The sequence below is a fragment of the Urocitellus parryii genome, chromosome 5 (assembly GCF_045843805.1).
Source record: "Urocitellus parryii isolate mUroPar1 chromosome 5, mUroPar1.hap1, whole genome shotgun sequence".
Taxonomy (NCBI): Eukaryota; Metazoa; Chordata; class Mammalia; order Rodentia; family Sciuridae; genus Urocitellus; species Urocitellus parryii.
In genome coordinates, this window is record NC_135535.1 from 166,160,896 (window position 1) to 166,174,040 (window position 13,145).

The 13,145-nt window shown below is 47.4% G+C and overlaps 1 protein-coding gene across 1 annotated transcript; it reads right to left on the bottom strand.

Annotated features, from left to right (window-relative positions):
* Window positions 1–946: 946 nt before the first annotated feature.
* On the bottom strand, window positions 947–12,724 carry Plac9 (placenta associated 9). The gene is made up of 4 exons (XM_026390237.1): window positions 12,604–12,724; window positions 3,029–3,126; window positions 1,601–1,724; window positions 947–1,083 (listed from the first exon to the last, which is right to left on the bottom strand). Exons 1-4 carry the CDS (start codon window positions 12,665–12,667, stop codon window positions 1,073–1,075), a joined length of 297 nt encoding a protein of 98 aa, XP_026246022.1. The 5' UTR covers window positions 12,668–12,724; the 3' UTR covers window positions 947–1,072.
* Window positions 12,725–13,145: the final 421 nt, after the last annotated feature.

Sequence of the window (13,145 nt, forward strand, 5' to 3'; positions counted from 1 at the left end):
ATTGTATGATTCGTTTATATAAAATATTCAGAGAGACAAGTCCATAGAGAGAAAGGTTAGAGGTCTTTAGGGGACTGGTGGGAGAGGGAATGGGAAGTAACTGCCTAGTAATTACAGGATATGATGAAAGTGTTCTGGAATTAGATGGAATTGATTGTATAACATTGTGTATATACTGAAAGCCGCTGAATTTGTAGTTTAAACTGGTTAAAATGGTGAATTTTATGTAAATTTTATTTTAATAGGAAAAAACATTTTAAAAGGGCTGGAGGTAAGGCTCAGTGGTAGAGCCTTGGTGGTGGTGGTGGGTTTCATCCCAGCACCAAGGTGGTGGGAGTGGGGTGTCTTCAGTGAACACAGAAATCCCCTGGGGAATCTCATTAAGATGCAGATTCTGATTCAGGAGATCTGGATGGGTCCAAGAGCCTGCATTTCATGTGTGTGTTTGTGTGTATCCTGGAGATGGGAACCGGGCCTGGCCACACACTAGGCAGGCACTGAACCATCCCCAGCCATTTTTAAAAATTTTTATATTGAGTCAGGGTCCCACTAAGTTGCTTAGGATGGCCTCAAACTTGTGATCTTCTTGCCACAGCTTCCTGCTGTGGAGTGCAGGTGTGTGCCACTGAACTCTGCTAAAATCCTGCATTTCTGAGGACTTCTGGGGTGGTGCTGTTGCTGTTGTTCTGGGGCCTAAGTCTGAGTAGCAAAGCTACTTACAGGGCCCTTCTGCTGTGTCCCTATTATGATTCTGGGCTTCAGGAGTCTCAGCTCTGGGTATCACTCTTGCTCAGTCTGTCCCTATAAATAAGGAGGGTCCAAGTACAGGTGGCAGGGTGCTGTTCCCAGATCTGAGTCTAGAGGGGAAACCAGAACCTCAGAGCATGGAAGAAAAGGGAGAAGAGACTGTGGCTGCAGGTGTCACTGTCCACATACACACAGGGCATCAAAGGAGTTGCTTTTATTTCACACAAAGGTAGGGAAAGGAGGGCGAGAAGACGTGGCTCTGGTCTGAGTTGCCCTCCAGGAGGTCCCACCTCCAGCTGCTCAGCTCCTCCTCCACCTTTGAGGCTCAGAAGTGATCTGAAAGAAAGGGGTTACCCCAGAGTGAGCTGCAGGGGGTACTGAATGGTCCCCTCATCCTCACAATGTCAGCAGTTTACTCCCCCATTCCCTCCTCAGTCCCTTGGACACACAGGGCTCAAGAAGGAAGCAGGCGACAATCCCACCATGGCCCCATCAGTGACGTGCGGGTCTTCCCTGGCGGGGATTTGGGATGGAACAAGAGTGGATGCTGGGAAGGAGATGAAAGAGGACGGGGGATCTCTGAGGCGTGCCCAAGGCCCGCGTCGGAGGGAGACGCTCTCCAGGTCGGGGTAGTGAGTACACCTCGAATCAATGCTCGGCTGCAGCGGTGCCCGCGGTGGCGCGAGCTGTCCCTTCGGAGCGGCGGAGGGTCTCCCTGCTGGTCCAGCTGCACTCCTGCGGTGGAGCAGCCACCTCTCGCGCGTGCTTTCCCAGACTCCGCGCACCGAGGCCCAGGGGCTGCCCGCCCTGCCTCCCCAGCCTCCCAGCCTCCCCAGCCTCCCCCGCCGCTCACCGTCTCCGAGGAGGTCTGGGGCGGGGCTGAAGGGCCCCGGCGGCAGGTTCCAGGCCAGCTCCTCCAGCAGGCCCAGGAGGCCTTTCACTTCTGCCTCCAGGTGCTCCACCACCTTCTCCGCCGTCTAGAGAGGGAGAGGAGGGCGAAGTTAGGGACAAGAGTGGGGCAACTTCTGCTTAGTCTGCCACGCTCCAAGGACTACTGGGTCCAGCGGGGAGAGAACTGGGTGCTCATTCGGGCTGTGCTTCCACCTCCCTGTTTCCCCACATGACAATGTCCCAGGCGGCTTCTAAGGCCCCTCCCCGTCTGCACTCAGCTATCTCCGTCCCAAGCTTGGCAGAAGCACCCCCTTTCTGCTTCAGAACTTGGCAGCCAGAGTTCATATTCCTTTTATTGTCGCGCCCCCTGGTGGCACAGCTGCCAAATAACAGGTACGGGATTTTTAATTTTTCTTTATTCAGGATTCTTAACTTTTTTGTCATGGGCTATGTTGGCAGTCTGATGAAACCTACAGAACTTTTCAGAAAAAAAATGCTTTAAATGTAAAAAGAAAATTCTGTAGTGTTAACAAGGAAATAAACTTTATTAAATATTATTCAAATGTTAAAAAATTTTGATATAAAATATATGTACTTATTTAACTCACTAAATAAAATGATCTAAAATCGAGCATAACAATTAATGCTATCCTAACACAATAAGGAGTGTAAATGACTTGTGATATTCCTTTTTTTTTCTATACTGGGGATTGAATCCAGGGGTACTTTACAACTGAGATGAACTATATCCCCAGCTGTTTTTACTTTTTATTTTGCAACAGAGTCTTGCTAAAGGCTGATCTCAAACTTGGTAATCTTCCTGCCTTACCCTCACAAGTCACTTTACAACTGAGATGAACTATATCCCCAGCTGTTTTTACTTTTTATTTTCCACAGAGTCTTGCTAAAGGCTGATCTCAAACTTGGTAATCTTCCTGCCTTACCCTCACAAGTCACAGATGTGTGCCTCTGCACCTGGCACATGTTGAGATATTCCCAATGACTATAATGGCATGAAGTTATTTGTGATTTCTGTTGAAGACAAAGTTACCATACAGTTTTACTGTGAATAGGAACACAAAATCTCAATTAAAGGTCTTCTACAATAAAGATGTAAAATTTCCCCCACATAAGCTTATGAATCCCAGGTCATGAGCCATAGCGGCATCACAAAACACAGGGATCAGATTTCTACTTTCCTTAATTCTGCATTCAGCTGGTCACCTGAACCAGCTACCCCAGTTAGGGCAGGGGGACAGTCAACGAAGTGATTAAGGGACAGGATTGAACTGATTTCCTGCCATTCCAAGGTAAGGTTGTGTCTGTGCCACCAGCCTGGCAGGGAAGTGGTCTTTATGCTTCATGTCCCCCACCTCAACACCTTTATTACCTCTTCCATCACGTCTAAACGGTCTTGGACAGCCATGTATCTGTCACAGCCTGTGCTCCAAGCGGGGTCTCCTTGGGAGGGGCTGAGGGGCTCAGCGGCTGTGGAAAAACAAGTCTTGTCAGTGGAACCCTCGGTTTCCCTGCAGCACAGAGACTCCAGACTTGGAGTGAGGTGGGTCTTGAAAGCCCCCAAGGATGAGCAGAGAAATGCTCAGGTGTGAGCTAGTGTGCAGGTTGCCACCACCCTATCACCACTTGTCTCTGCAGCTGCCTTCACCTACAGACCCAAGTGGGCTTCATGAGGATGCAGTGCCCGGCCTGGGAAAAGTCAGGAAAGAACAGGTTTTAGCCAGAGAGAACCATAAAATAACAGGCTCCACAGGACACAACCTCCAGGGATTTGGAGTGACCAGAGAACAGAGGGTGGGAGAGGAGATGGGGCAGAGGGATCCTGGAAACAAAGCCAAAGGGTAGATCTTTATCCTAAGGCTTTAAAAATAAATAAATATGTATGTATGTAAGTAAGTAAGTAAGTAAATAAACAAACAATTACAGGGCTGGGGTTGTGGCTCGGTGGTAGAAAGCTTGCCTAGCATGTGTGAGGCACTGGGTTAGATTCTCAGCACGGCATTAAAAAAAAAAAGAAAAAAAAGGTCCATTGACAAAAAATATTAAAAAGAAAACCAATTACAATGTTCGGAGCTTTATTTTAACAGTCGAGTATTTTAAATACAGATAACAGATTGGAAGGGTAGTTATTTGGAGGCAGGAGGTAATCAGAGTAAGGAAGATGAACACAGTAGCAAAAGGAATAGAGGGAAAGAAAATGCACTGGGAAAGCTGGATGTGGTGGTGCATGCCTGAAATCCCAGCAACTTGGGAGACTGAGGCAGGAGGATTGCCGGTTTGAGGCCAGCCTAGGCAATTTAGTAAGACCCTCTGCAACTTAGTGAGACCCTGTTGCTGAGGGCCATTACCAAGTAGGTATGACGCATCGTAATCCTTGCCAGTGTACCCCATGTTAAATGGACTTGCCTTGGAAATTTGCTGCGACCTTGCTTGTGTATTTGAGAAAGGTGACCCTGCTCAATCACCAGGGTGGATCCAGGATTAGGGTGTATTCTTGCAGGAAGTATCTCCGTCCTTGGGTTTAGGGCGTGACAATAGGAGTTTTAGGGAAGTTGAGGTTGAAGATTATTGATGCTGGGATTAGAGTGTTCCTGCTGCTTGTTCCCGTTGAGTTCTCGTGAGATTAAAATGGGATTTGGAAAAAGCCTCGTGGAGTAGGATTTGGGATCGGACATATTGGAGACTGCCCCTGAACGTGTGTGGAGGCTGGTGTGAGATCGGGAATAAAGAATTGCTGTTTGAACCTACAAAGCTGTGGTGCCTCCTGATTCTGGTGCCCCCCAAGACATCGGCAAACTGTGTCAAAAATAAATAAATAAATATAAAGTTTTGGGGATGATGTGGCTCAGTAGTGAAGCACCCCTGAGTTCAATCCTCAGTAACAAGGAAGGAAAGGAGGGAAGGAAGGAGGGAGGAAGGAGGTGTTTTAATCGTAGCATTGACATTGGGCACCAGTTAATCATAGCTGGCATTTGACGAGTGTTACCAAGCAGTGTGCCAAGCAATGTGTTAATTCAACATGTTAACTTCCCCTTCCAACAGCCTGCTAAGACGCCCAACTTACAAATAGGGAAATTGATGCAAAGAAGGCTGAAATGCCACTGCTGGGAAGAGAAGACCTGAGATTCAACCTTCTCAACTTCGATTCACCAGTTTCCTCCCCAATCTTGTTCTCCTGGCACCACCAACCCTCACACCCGAAGTTTCAGAGCCCTGGTTCTGCGCTCAGGGTTTGGAGGTGGTGACTCTGAGCTGCCTGCGGGGCACCTGGAAGAATGCTGCCACTCAGGGTGCTGTCCCAGAGGTCAGGAGAAGTGAAGAGCTTTACAGATTCTACAGAAGGTGACAAGGACAGCATGGTGTAAGGCAGCAGGGAGGGCTAACCTGAAGAGCACAGAAGGACAGCAATAGAAGGCTCTGCCCAGTGCCACCCCACACTTCTGCCAGAGTGGTGCAGGCGAGGCAGAGACATGAGAGGATGGGCCAGGTCCAGGAACCCTTTTCATGAGGCTTGGGCAAGAGGGAAGGCAGATCAGATCACCAAGCCTCGAAAAGTGTTTCCTGTTGTCATTTCTGTTTGCTTAAGCACTGGAGAAACACAGCCATGCTTGTAGCCAGAAAGACAGGAGGGAAATAGAACTAAAGGAGTGTATTTCCTGCAAATGGGAGGCCATGGGATCCAGAAGGGAGACAGACCACCATCATAGAAGGACAAAAGGATCGCAGCAGGGATGGGTCCAGGTGAACTGTTTAAATGGCCAAAAAATTGGTCGGGGGATACCCACCCGAAGATCTCTAACTGCGAAATAAGATGGGACTGTCTGCTGAACATCATGGCCAACTGACTTGTTGACTTTTTAGGAATTCTGTGTCTGGGTTGTTAAAAGCAGCCATTACAGTGGTAGCCATGGCGAAAATAGGAGGAAATCATAAAATGCTGTTTTAAACATTGAGAATCAGCTCATTCGTGCAGCATTGAACAAGGAACTTGAATAAAGAGCAGTTTGGAGGAGAGGCAGAGAGGGAGGCTATGTGGGAGTCAGCACCAATGGGCAGCTCCAGAAGCACCCATTGCTGTAGTTTGGGTCCCAAGTGTCCCCATGTGTAAATGGTTAGTCCCCAGGATGCTGCTATTGGGAAGCTCTGTGGCCCTTCAGGCAGTGGGGCCTCCTGGGAGCGCCTGAGGTCATTGGGGGTGTGTCCTCAAAGGACTTTGTGGGATCTCTGTCTCTTACTCCTCTTCTTTCTGACTGATGAGGTGAATGGTCTGCTTTGTCATAGGCCTCCAGCATGATGCGTTGCCTCCCCCCTAGGCCCAGAGCAATGGGGCCAAGCAAGCATAGACTGGAACCTCCAAAACTCTGAGCCAAAACAAAGCTTTTCTTTTTGTGAGTCAATCACCTGAGGTGTTTCATTATAGTGATCGCAAATTGACTAATACAGCACCTCTTGCAGAGAATGATTCGCTTTTCAATTTCTCCTTTTTGTTATTTTCTTCTATTGGACTGAGAAAGCCCTCCACAAAAGACAATGGTGGTATTGTTGAATTTGGGGAGGGAGGAGGCTGGTATTCTGGCATGTTGGCTACTTTTATAAAAACGAGTTTTTTAGAAACCCAGACTAAAATATGTACAGCTGAAATGCTATGATATATTGGATTTACTTCAAAATACCCTAGGCTTGGCATGGGGATGAAGGAGAGGCATGAACACGCCTTTAGAGCAAACCAAATCAGCCAAGGGTTGACCATTGCTAGAGATGGGTGACGGTCACATGGGGGTGCATTCCACTATTCCCTCTACATTTGAGTATATGGTTTGACATTTTTCATAAAATAAGCCAGTTGTCTGATGGAGTTGTTAGCAAAAAGTAGAAACTGTCATGGATCGAATGCAGAGGGAGGATTGTATGGGAGACCCCACCGGAAGGGCTGGCATTGTAAGAAAGCTTTTAAGAGGTAGGGGAAGGTCAGGAGGTGACCTGGTCTCATTTGTCTTAGCTTAAACTAGGGTGCTCAGCCTGGAGAGGAAAGACTTTGCAGAGTGAGAAGCTTTTGCCCACAGTGTAGGCTGTCTCAGGAAGAGGGGACTGTCCTGGTGTGAGCCTGTGAGCACACATACCTGAGGACCTTTGATGAAGTCATTCCCCTGGGTATCACCTGCCTCCTCTCCTCCCACCCTTTTCAGAGCTCATGCAGAGAGGAAGCAATGCAACCCTGGCAGCAGACAGCGGATGAGCCAGCTGTGGATGCTCAAACAACATGCAACTGCTCCCCTCCATAGGCCTCAAGCTCCCTGTTCCCTACGTGCCTGCGATGAGGTCTGACTTGGCTCCAGCATCTCCCTGGGGAAGAGACTGGGCTGAGGTCATTCTCCACACAGCTCAGCACTAATCCCTCACATCTGGACAGAGCTGGGATCTGTGCACCACTGCATAACTGTCCATGAGCTCATCCGGGCCTCTGGGGGACTCCCTGTGAGAGAGAAAACTTGGAGCAGGCCTTGACAACCTCCCTGCCCAGCCAGCCCCACACTTGGGGGCTGCTCGTTGCTTTGGTCTGAATGCATTTTGGCCAAGAACACCTTGCAGACCCATCCTCAGCCTGGCTCAGCCACTAGTTATCCCGGACTATGAGAAACTTCTTTTGTCCTCCTGAGTCTCCGCAGCATCTTGTGTAAATTGGGCTGGGGTTAACCCGAGGCCTCCAGATGTAGCTCATCCAAGATGCTTCTCTACCTTTCGGGGCCTGCTAAGAGGCCTTAAAAGTGATCTCCAAAGGAAAAGTTACTTCTTGGAGCAGAAACTCCAACAAGGCAAAAATTGTGTGCCTTCCATTTCTCTCTTTCTCTGCCTTACCCCCCACATCGGGCTGTCAGGGGTGGGAAAGGCTGAAGGATTATCATGGCATAGCTTTCAGAGCGAAAACTGTGGCTCTCCAGTGTCCCTTCCTTCCTTCCTTCTGCTCTCCTGACCCCACCAGTTGGGAAATGGACCTCCTTGGATGTTGGGTTGTTTTCTCTGGCTCAGCTCCTGCTCAAGGCCTGATGTGCACCCTGGCCAGTGGCCATGGGTGGAGAAGCATCCTGCACTGCCAGAGGGAGTCCAGAAGCCCAGGGGAAGCGCTGGGTTGGCCCAGTTAGAGATCTGACCACAGGAGCTGTCCTCTGGGATAGAAAGTATGATCCCTTCCCACTTACAGACCTCACTGGGAGACCTTTGGGATCTGGCATTCAGAGAGTAAGGAAGCACCCACAACTAAAGTGATTTCTTGTGCTGGGTGATGACCATTTTCTCAGTAGTGAGTCTAACAGTCGCCTTCCAGATCATCAATGTCACATCCTATTTTTACCATCAGCATTGGTCACCGGGGGGCTAATTATATTTGATCACACTCCAACATAATAGAATGATAACTTTTTCCACATCTAATACTTGTATAAATATTTGTGATTCATTCAAAATAATCAGTGGCTTTTTTTTTTTTAAGAAGCAGAAAAATAAATACATAAAGCAGAAGAACGCTACTTTGAAGTGAGTGTGTGAGGACTTCCAGTCTGTGGAGCTGCTCTGGCTGAAGCAGGAGAGGGACCCTCCAGCCCTGAAAGAGAGAGTGAAGATCCTGAGAGTGCAGATTTTTGTTTTGTTTGGTTTGTTTTGTTTAAGAAGGGATGTGTCCTAGTTTCCTTGTCCTCTGGACATTTTCTGGATCTGGATGGGAGCCCTGTGGATCACTGTGAGTGTACCAGTGTCATTTTGATGCATTCTTTGGGTTAAGTCAGTACTTTACTTTTAGAAAGCAAGTTAAGCTGCTGTAACAAGAGCCCCTTTCCATTACACCCATGTTTATTTCTCTTGTGTTTTGATTCAGAGCTGGACTGGCTGCTGTCTGGCTGGCAGCTCTGCTCTCCAAGTTGGATAGGAAGCTAGATTACTTCTATCTCGATACACTGTGTTTTTTAAACCACCAATTTATCATGTTAAACACATCCCCAAACCCCAGGATTCTGAGAAGGCTCAAAACTCATCCAGGACAAACCTCTTTCTGTGTGCCGTGGGAAAGAACACAGGGCTGGCTGTTGAAGACACTGCCTTCTCACGGTGTGCTTTCTGCCTGTCACCCAGCTTCTTCAATTGCCCTCTAAGTCCTTTCTAGGTGAGGAATCTGTGACTCAGGGAGAGGAAGGCATGGAGCAGGGAGGTCAGGAAGTCAACCAGGACACAGCTCTCTGTGTGGAGGCAAGCGTTCTTTCCAGATCACTCTGACCAGGACTCAAGATGGAGAGGCATCTGTTCTAAGGCTAAACCCATGCAGGGGTCAGAGGGTGCAAGGGTCCAAGGGGCGCTGGGATGCTCTGCTCCAAGCCAGTCCCACTTGCTGGACCTTAGCTTTCTTTGCTTTTTAAATGGGCATAACAACACTCTACATTCCAAGTGACTATTGATTTGGGATGGCTTGTTATGTGCCAAGCTTTTTTGTTACGTGCTTATTTGCATCATCTCATTTACATATATCTTGAGGTCTTTTTAATTATTTTAATTTTTTACAGACCAAACAACCAAGGATAAAAAAGGTTGAGTGACATGCTGAAGATTGCATAGCTGTTAGGTGGCGGCAAGAGAATTTGAGTCTCACTGCCTGATACTGTCTATACTGTCCCCTAGCAATAGTGTGACTTTGTGTAGGTTAAGGGTCTCCCATCTCTGGGCTTCTGCTGCCTCCTTTGTAAAATGAGGGGATAGACAGGTATCATAGGATCCTCACCACAAACCTCTAGCATCTTCCGTTTTGATCCAAAGCAAAAGCAGAATCTCAATGGCAGACAGATATCCATAGACACAGGGAAGGTGGTAGACAGTGACAGTTCAAGCCCCAAGGGGTGAGTGAGAATGGTAATATTAATGAAGAAGACTAGAATTGATTTGGGATTCCTCTGACAGCAAAAAGGAGCTCAGCTGAAGCTTTACCTTAAGAGAAGTTCTCTACAGGTAACACAAAGCAGTTCACTTCACTCAATATATAAAAAAGCTTTAATAGGTTAATATGAAAAACCTCAATGCCACAATTGAGAAAGTGTAAAGTAGTTTATAAGAATCTGTACCAATGACCAATACACCTTTGAAGAAAAAGTCCAACCTCACCAGTAATCGAATAAATTCAAATTAAAATCATAAAGACTACCTATAAAGTATTATTACAAAGAAAAATTCTACCTGGATTAGATAAAGATTCTAGATTTAGGAATCTTTTATAGAAAATAGGAGAGGTAGAGGAACAAATAAATGATATCAACGTGATACAAATAGCAAAATAAATATGAAAAACTTCACAGGACAAACTTAGTTTTTCAATAAAGAAATTTTAAGAAAAAAAAAAGGGAGAGAGAGACAGAGACCCTACATATTTGAAGAGATTTAGCAAGCATATCAACCAAATGAAATGTATATTACCTTACCTGGAATGAATGAATGATATATAAACACATATACACAATTAAGGACATTTGAACAGAGTGAATATTCGCTAGAAAGGGATTGTTCATTCTGGGGAGTGTGATAATTGCAGTTATGTTTACTTAAGAATTATTTTTCTTCGACAGGTGTGGTGGTACACACCTATAATCCCAGCAGCTTGAGGGGCTGAAGCAGGAGACTGAGGCAGGAGGATTGTGAGTTCAAAGCCAGCCTCAGTAACTTAGTGAGACCATGTCTCTAAATGAAATATAAAGAAGGGCTGGGGATGTGGCTAGTAGTTAATCACTCCTGGGTTTAATGCCCAGGACCAAAAAACGAAAAACAAATTATTTATCTTTTAGATATACACAAGGAAATATTTATAGACGAAAATACAGGATGCCTGGAATTACTTTTAAATAATCCAGGCAGGAGAGAGGATGTAGACTCATAGATAAAACAAGATTGGCCATGAATTAGTACTTAAGGCAGGTTTCTAGATATGTTACACAATATTCTATGTTTATGTACTATTATTTTACATAGTTTGTAGCCTAATGCTCACATCATCAAAAAATTAAGGAAAACTCTGTACTCCAGAAATATGTATAATTCCTATGCATTAAATAAAAATAAAAAATTATATTTTTTAAAATGTTAAGGAAAACAGTGGGATATTGTCTGAAATCTGAAAGGTTATAAATCAAAATGTGAAAAAGTACATTAACATATTTATACTTTCTTCTTTTCCATCTGTAGTAATGAGTGTGCATAATCAGAAGGAAAAATAATGCTTAAAAACGAATTTAAAATGTATATATTAATTGTGGTTAAATGAGCCACAAAAAATCACTTTGGGGCGGAGCTGGCTCCTCCCTCAGAGAAGCACAGAAAGGCTTTGTGCCTTTAGCTGTGGGAGCCTGGGCTGAGTGGGAGGAGGGCCCCTTGCCCAGGGAGGTGATGGGGAGGTCATGCAGTGTGGATAGAGCTCGATGCTGGGCAGAATTTCCACCCTTCTTCAACCAGCCTTAAGCAGAAGCAGTTGATTATCTTTACCAGGTGAGGAAACTGAGGCTGGGAGTGATCTGGTTGTGTGAGAGCTAGATTGGATGTGTGCTTTCTGGTGGGCACCTCCTCTCATCCTATCCCTGAAGCCAGCTTGGGGGATGACTTGCTTCTCCTCAATTTACAGAGGAGGAAACAGCCTCAGATGTGTAAAGTGACTTACCCAAGGTAGAAGTTCCCAAGGATCAGGACTGCCTGAGTCCTTTCCCTGAGTACTCAGTCAGTACACTGGTCCCCGAAAGCCACTCCTATACTTCTATGTCAACAGGGCATTTCTGCATGGGTGGGTCCAACAGCCTGCCTAAGGGGGCTGCAGTGCTGGATGCCTGGACAGGGCTCTTTCTTGCATCCATGAGAAATGAGCTTTCTCCTCATAGGGACAACTGGGATGAGCAGCAACTGTTCCCTGAGTAAATGGGAATCTGGCTGTGAACTGTAAAGTGCCGTACAATAAGCAGAGTCTTGGTGTGGAGGGACGTGCCTCTTTGTACAGTCCTGGGTTGTAGGACAATATATGCCTTGCCACGAGTCACCCTGTCTCTTCACTGTTTCGCCTGGGAAGGGGCAGCATAAGACTGCAGGAGTCAGTGGGTAAAGGGGACAGTGCAAGGTAAGAAATCCAGATGGCCTCTCCCTCCTGTAAGCCCCCTCCCCCTCCACTTCCACTCTCCATCCACGGTAGCTTGGACCTTCAAGGAAACTGGAATCCTGGAGGCTGGCCTCCACTTGCCTGCAGAACCCCCTCGGGCCACCTGGCATTTGAATCTGGGCCTTGCCTGGTCATTCATGCTGTAGAGCTCAGCTCACTGCCAAAGCAATGCCCCCTGAAGCCAGACCTGGCCGCCCCCGCAGGCCTTGGGGGTGGAGCTGGCTTCCAGGGCTGCCCCACCAAGAAGCGTTGACCTCCATCCCATCCTTCTTCTCTCTCCCGCTGGGTCCCTGGCATGGGCTTTCTGAGCTCTTGTCCCTTTTGGTCTCTAAAACTTTCTCTTTGCCTCTTTCTCCTTTCTTCTTGCCCATCCAGTTCCTCTTTTTCTTTTCTTCTTGTTCTTTTGTTTGTTTGTTTTTCAGACTCCTTTTTCTTTCTATCCTCCTTCATATCCATTTATCTCCAAAGCCTCTTTCTGTCTCAGCCTTTCCTTCTCTTTTTAGGCTCCCCCTCTCCTTTAGCACTTGTTCTTATCTTCATTTCTCCGCCCTTCTCTGCCTCTTTCTATTTTCTCACCGCTGTCTCCCCCTTTCAGCATCTATCTCTATCTCTCTATCTCCTCTCTCTCTCTCTCTCTCTCTCTCTCTCTCTCTCTCTCTCTCTCTCTCCATCTTTATCCTTCCTTCCCTCTATCCGCCTCTTTCTTTGCCTCTGTCTATCATTCCTACCTCGCCATCCGCGGTCTCCCTGGGTTCCCTGTCCGCGCCCCGGGTCCCACTCACCCGCCAAGGCGCCCGCGGCGCAGAGCAGGGCGAGCCCAGCCTGTGCGCAGAGCAGGAGCCCCATGGTGCTGGCCTGGCAAATCTCAGCGCTGTGTCTGCCGGCGGCCGCCCTCCCCAGGATAGCGCCGGCCGGCCCAGGAGGAAATGCTCCAAGTCTGAGCCAAAATTCCTGGGCGGCTCCGGCTTTCTGGCTCCAAAACACACTTCCCCTCCAGAGGCCCCGCGGCACCTCGCGGATCTCAGAGACCCCAAAGACCTAATCTCTAGGTTCCAGCAAGGGCGCCACCCCAGGAAGGGTGTTCAGGAGGAGGGGATTTGGGGAGGACATGTAGCCCTAGGAGGCTGCCACGGGAGTCTAGAGGTTCGTTAGAGCCCATTTCACAAATAGGCAGACTGACTCTCTGAGAGAAGTGCTTTCCTCTGTGTCACCGCAAGTTGTTGGCACAGGACCTGAAGCCGGACTCCTAGGAAGCTTTTCTGTCTACCCAAGGACAAGATATTAACGCTAATGCTGTCCAACTCCATCTGACCCTGAGAGGGAG

Bases quoted from the DNA above. Each gene is read 5' to 3' on its own strand.
- Plac9 (XM_026390237.1), bottom strand. From the start codon at position 12,667: ATGGGGCTCCTGCTCTGCGCACAGGCTGGGCTCGCCCTGCTCTGCGCC. The intron at 3,127-12,603 runs GTGAGTGGGACC...GTTTTTCCACAG, and splicing joins CGCCGCGGGCGCCTTGGCGG to CCGCTGAGCCCCTCAGCCCC. The intron at 1,725-3,028 runs GTAATAAAGGTG...CTCCCTCTCTAG, and splicing joins GTTTAGACGTGATGGAAGAG to ACGGCGGAGAAGGTGGTGGA.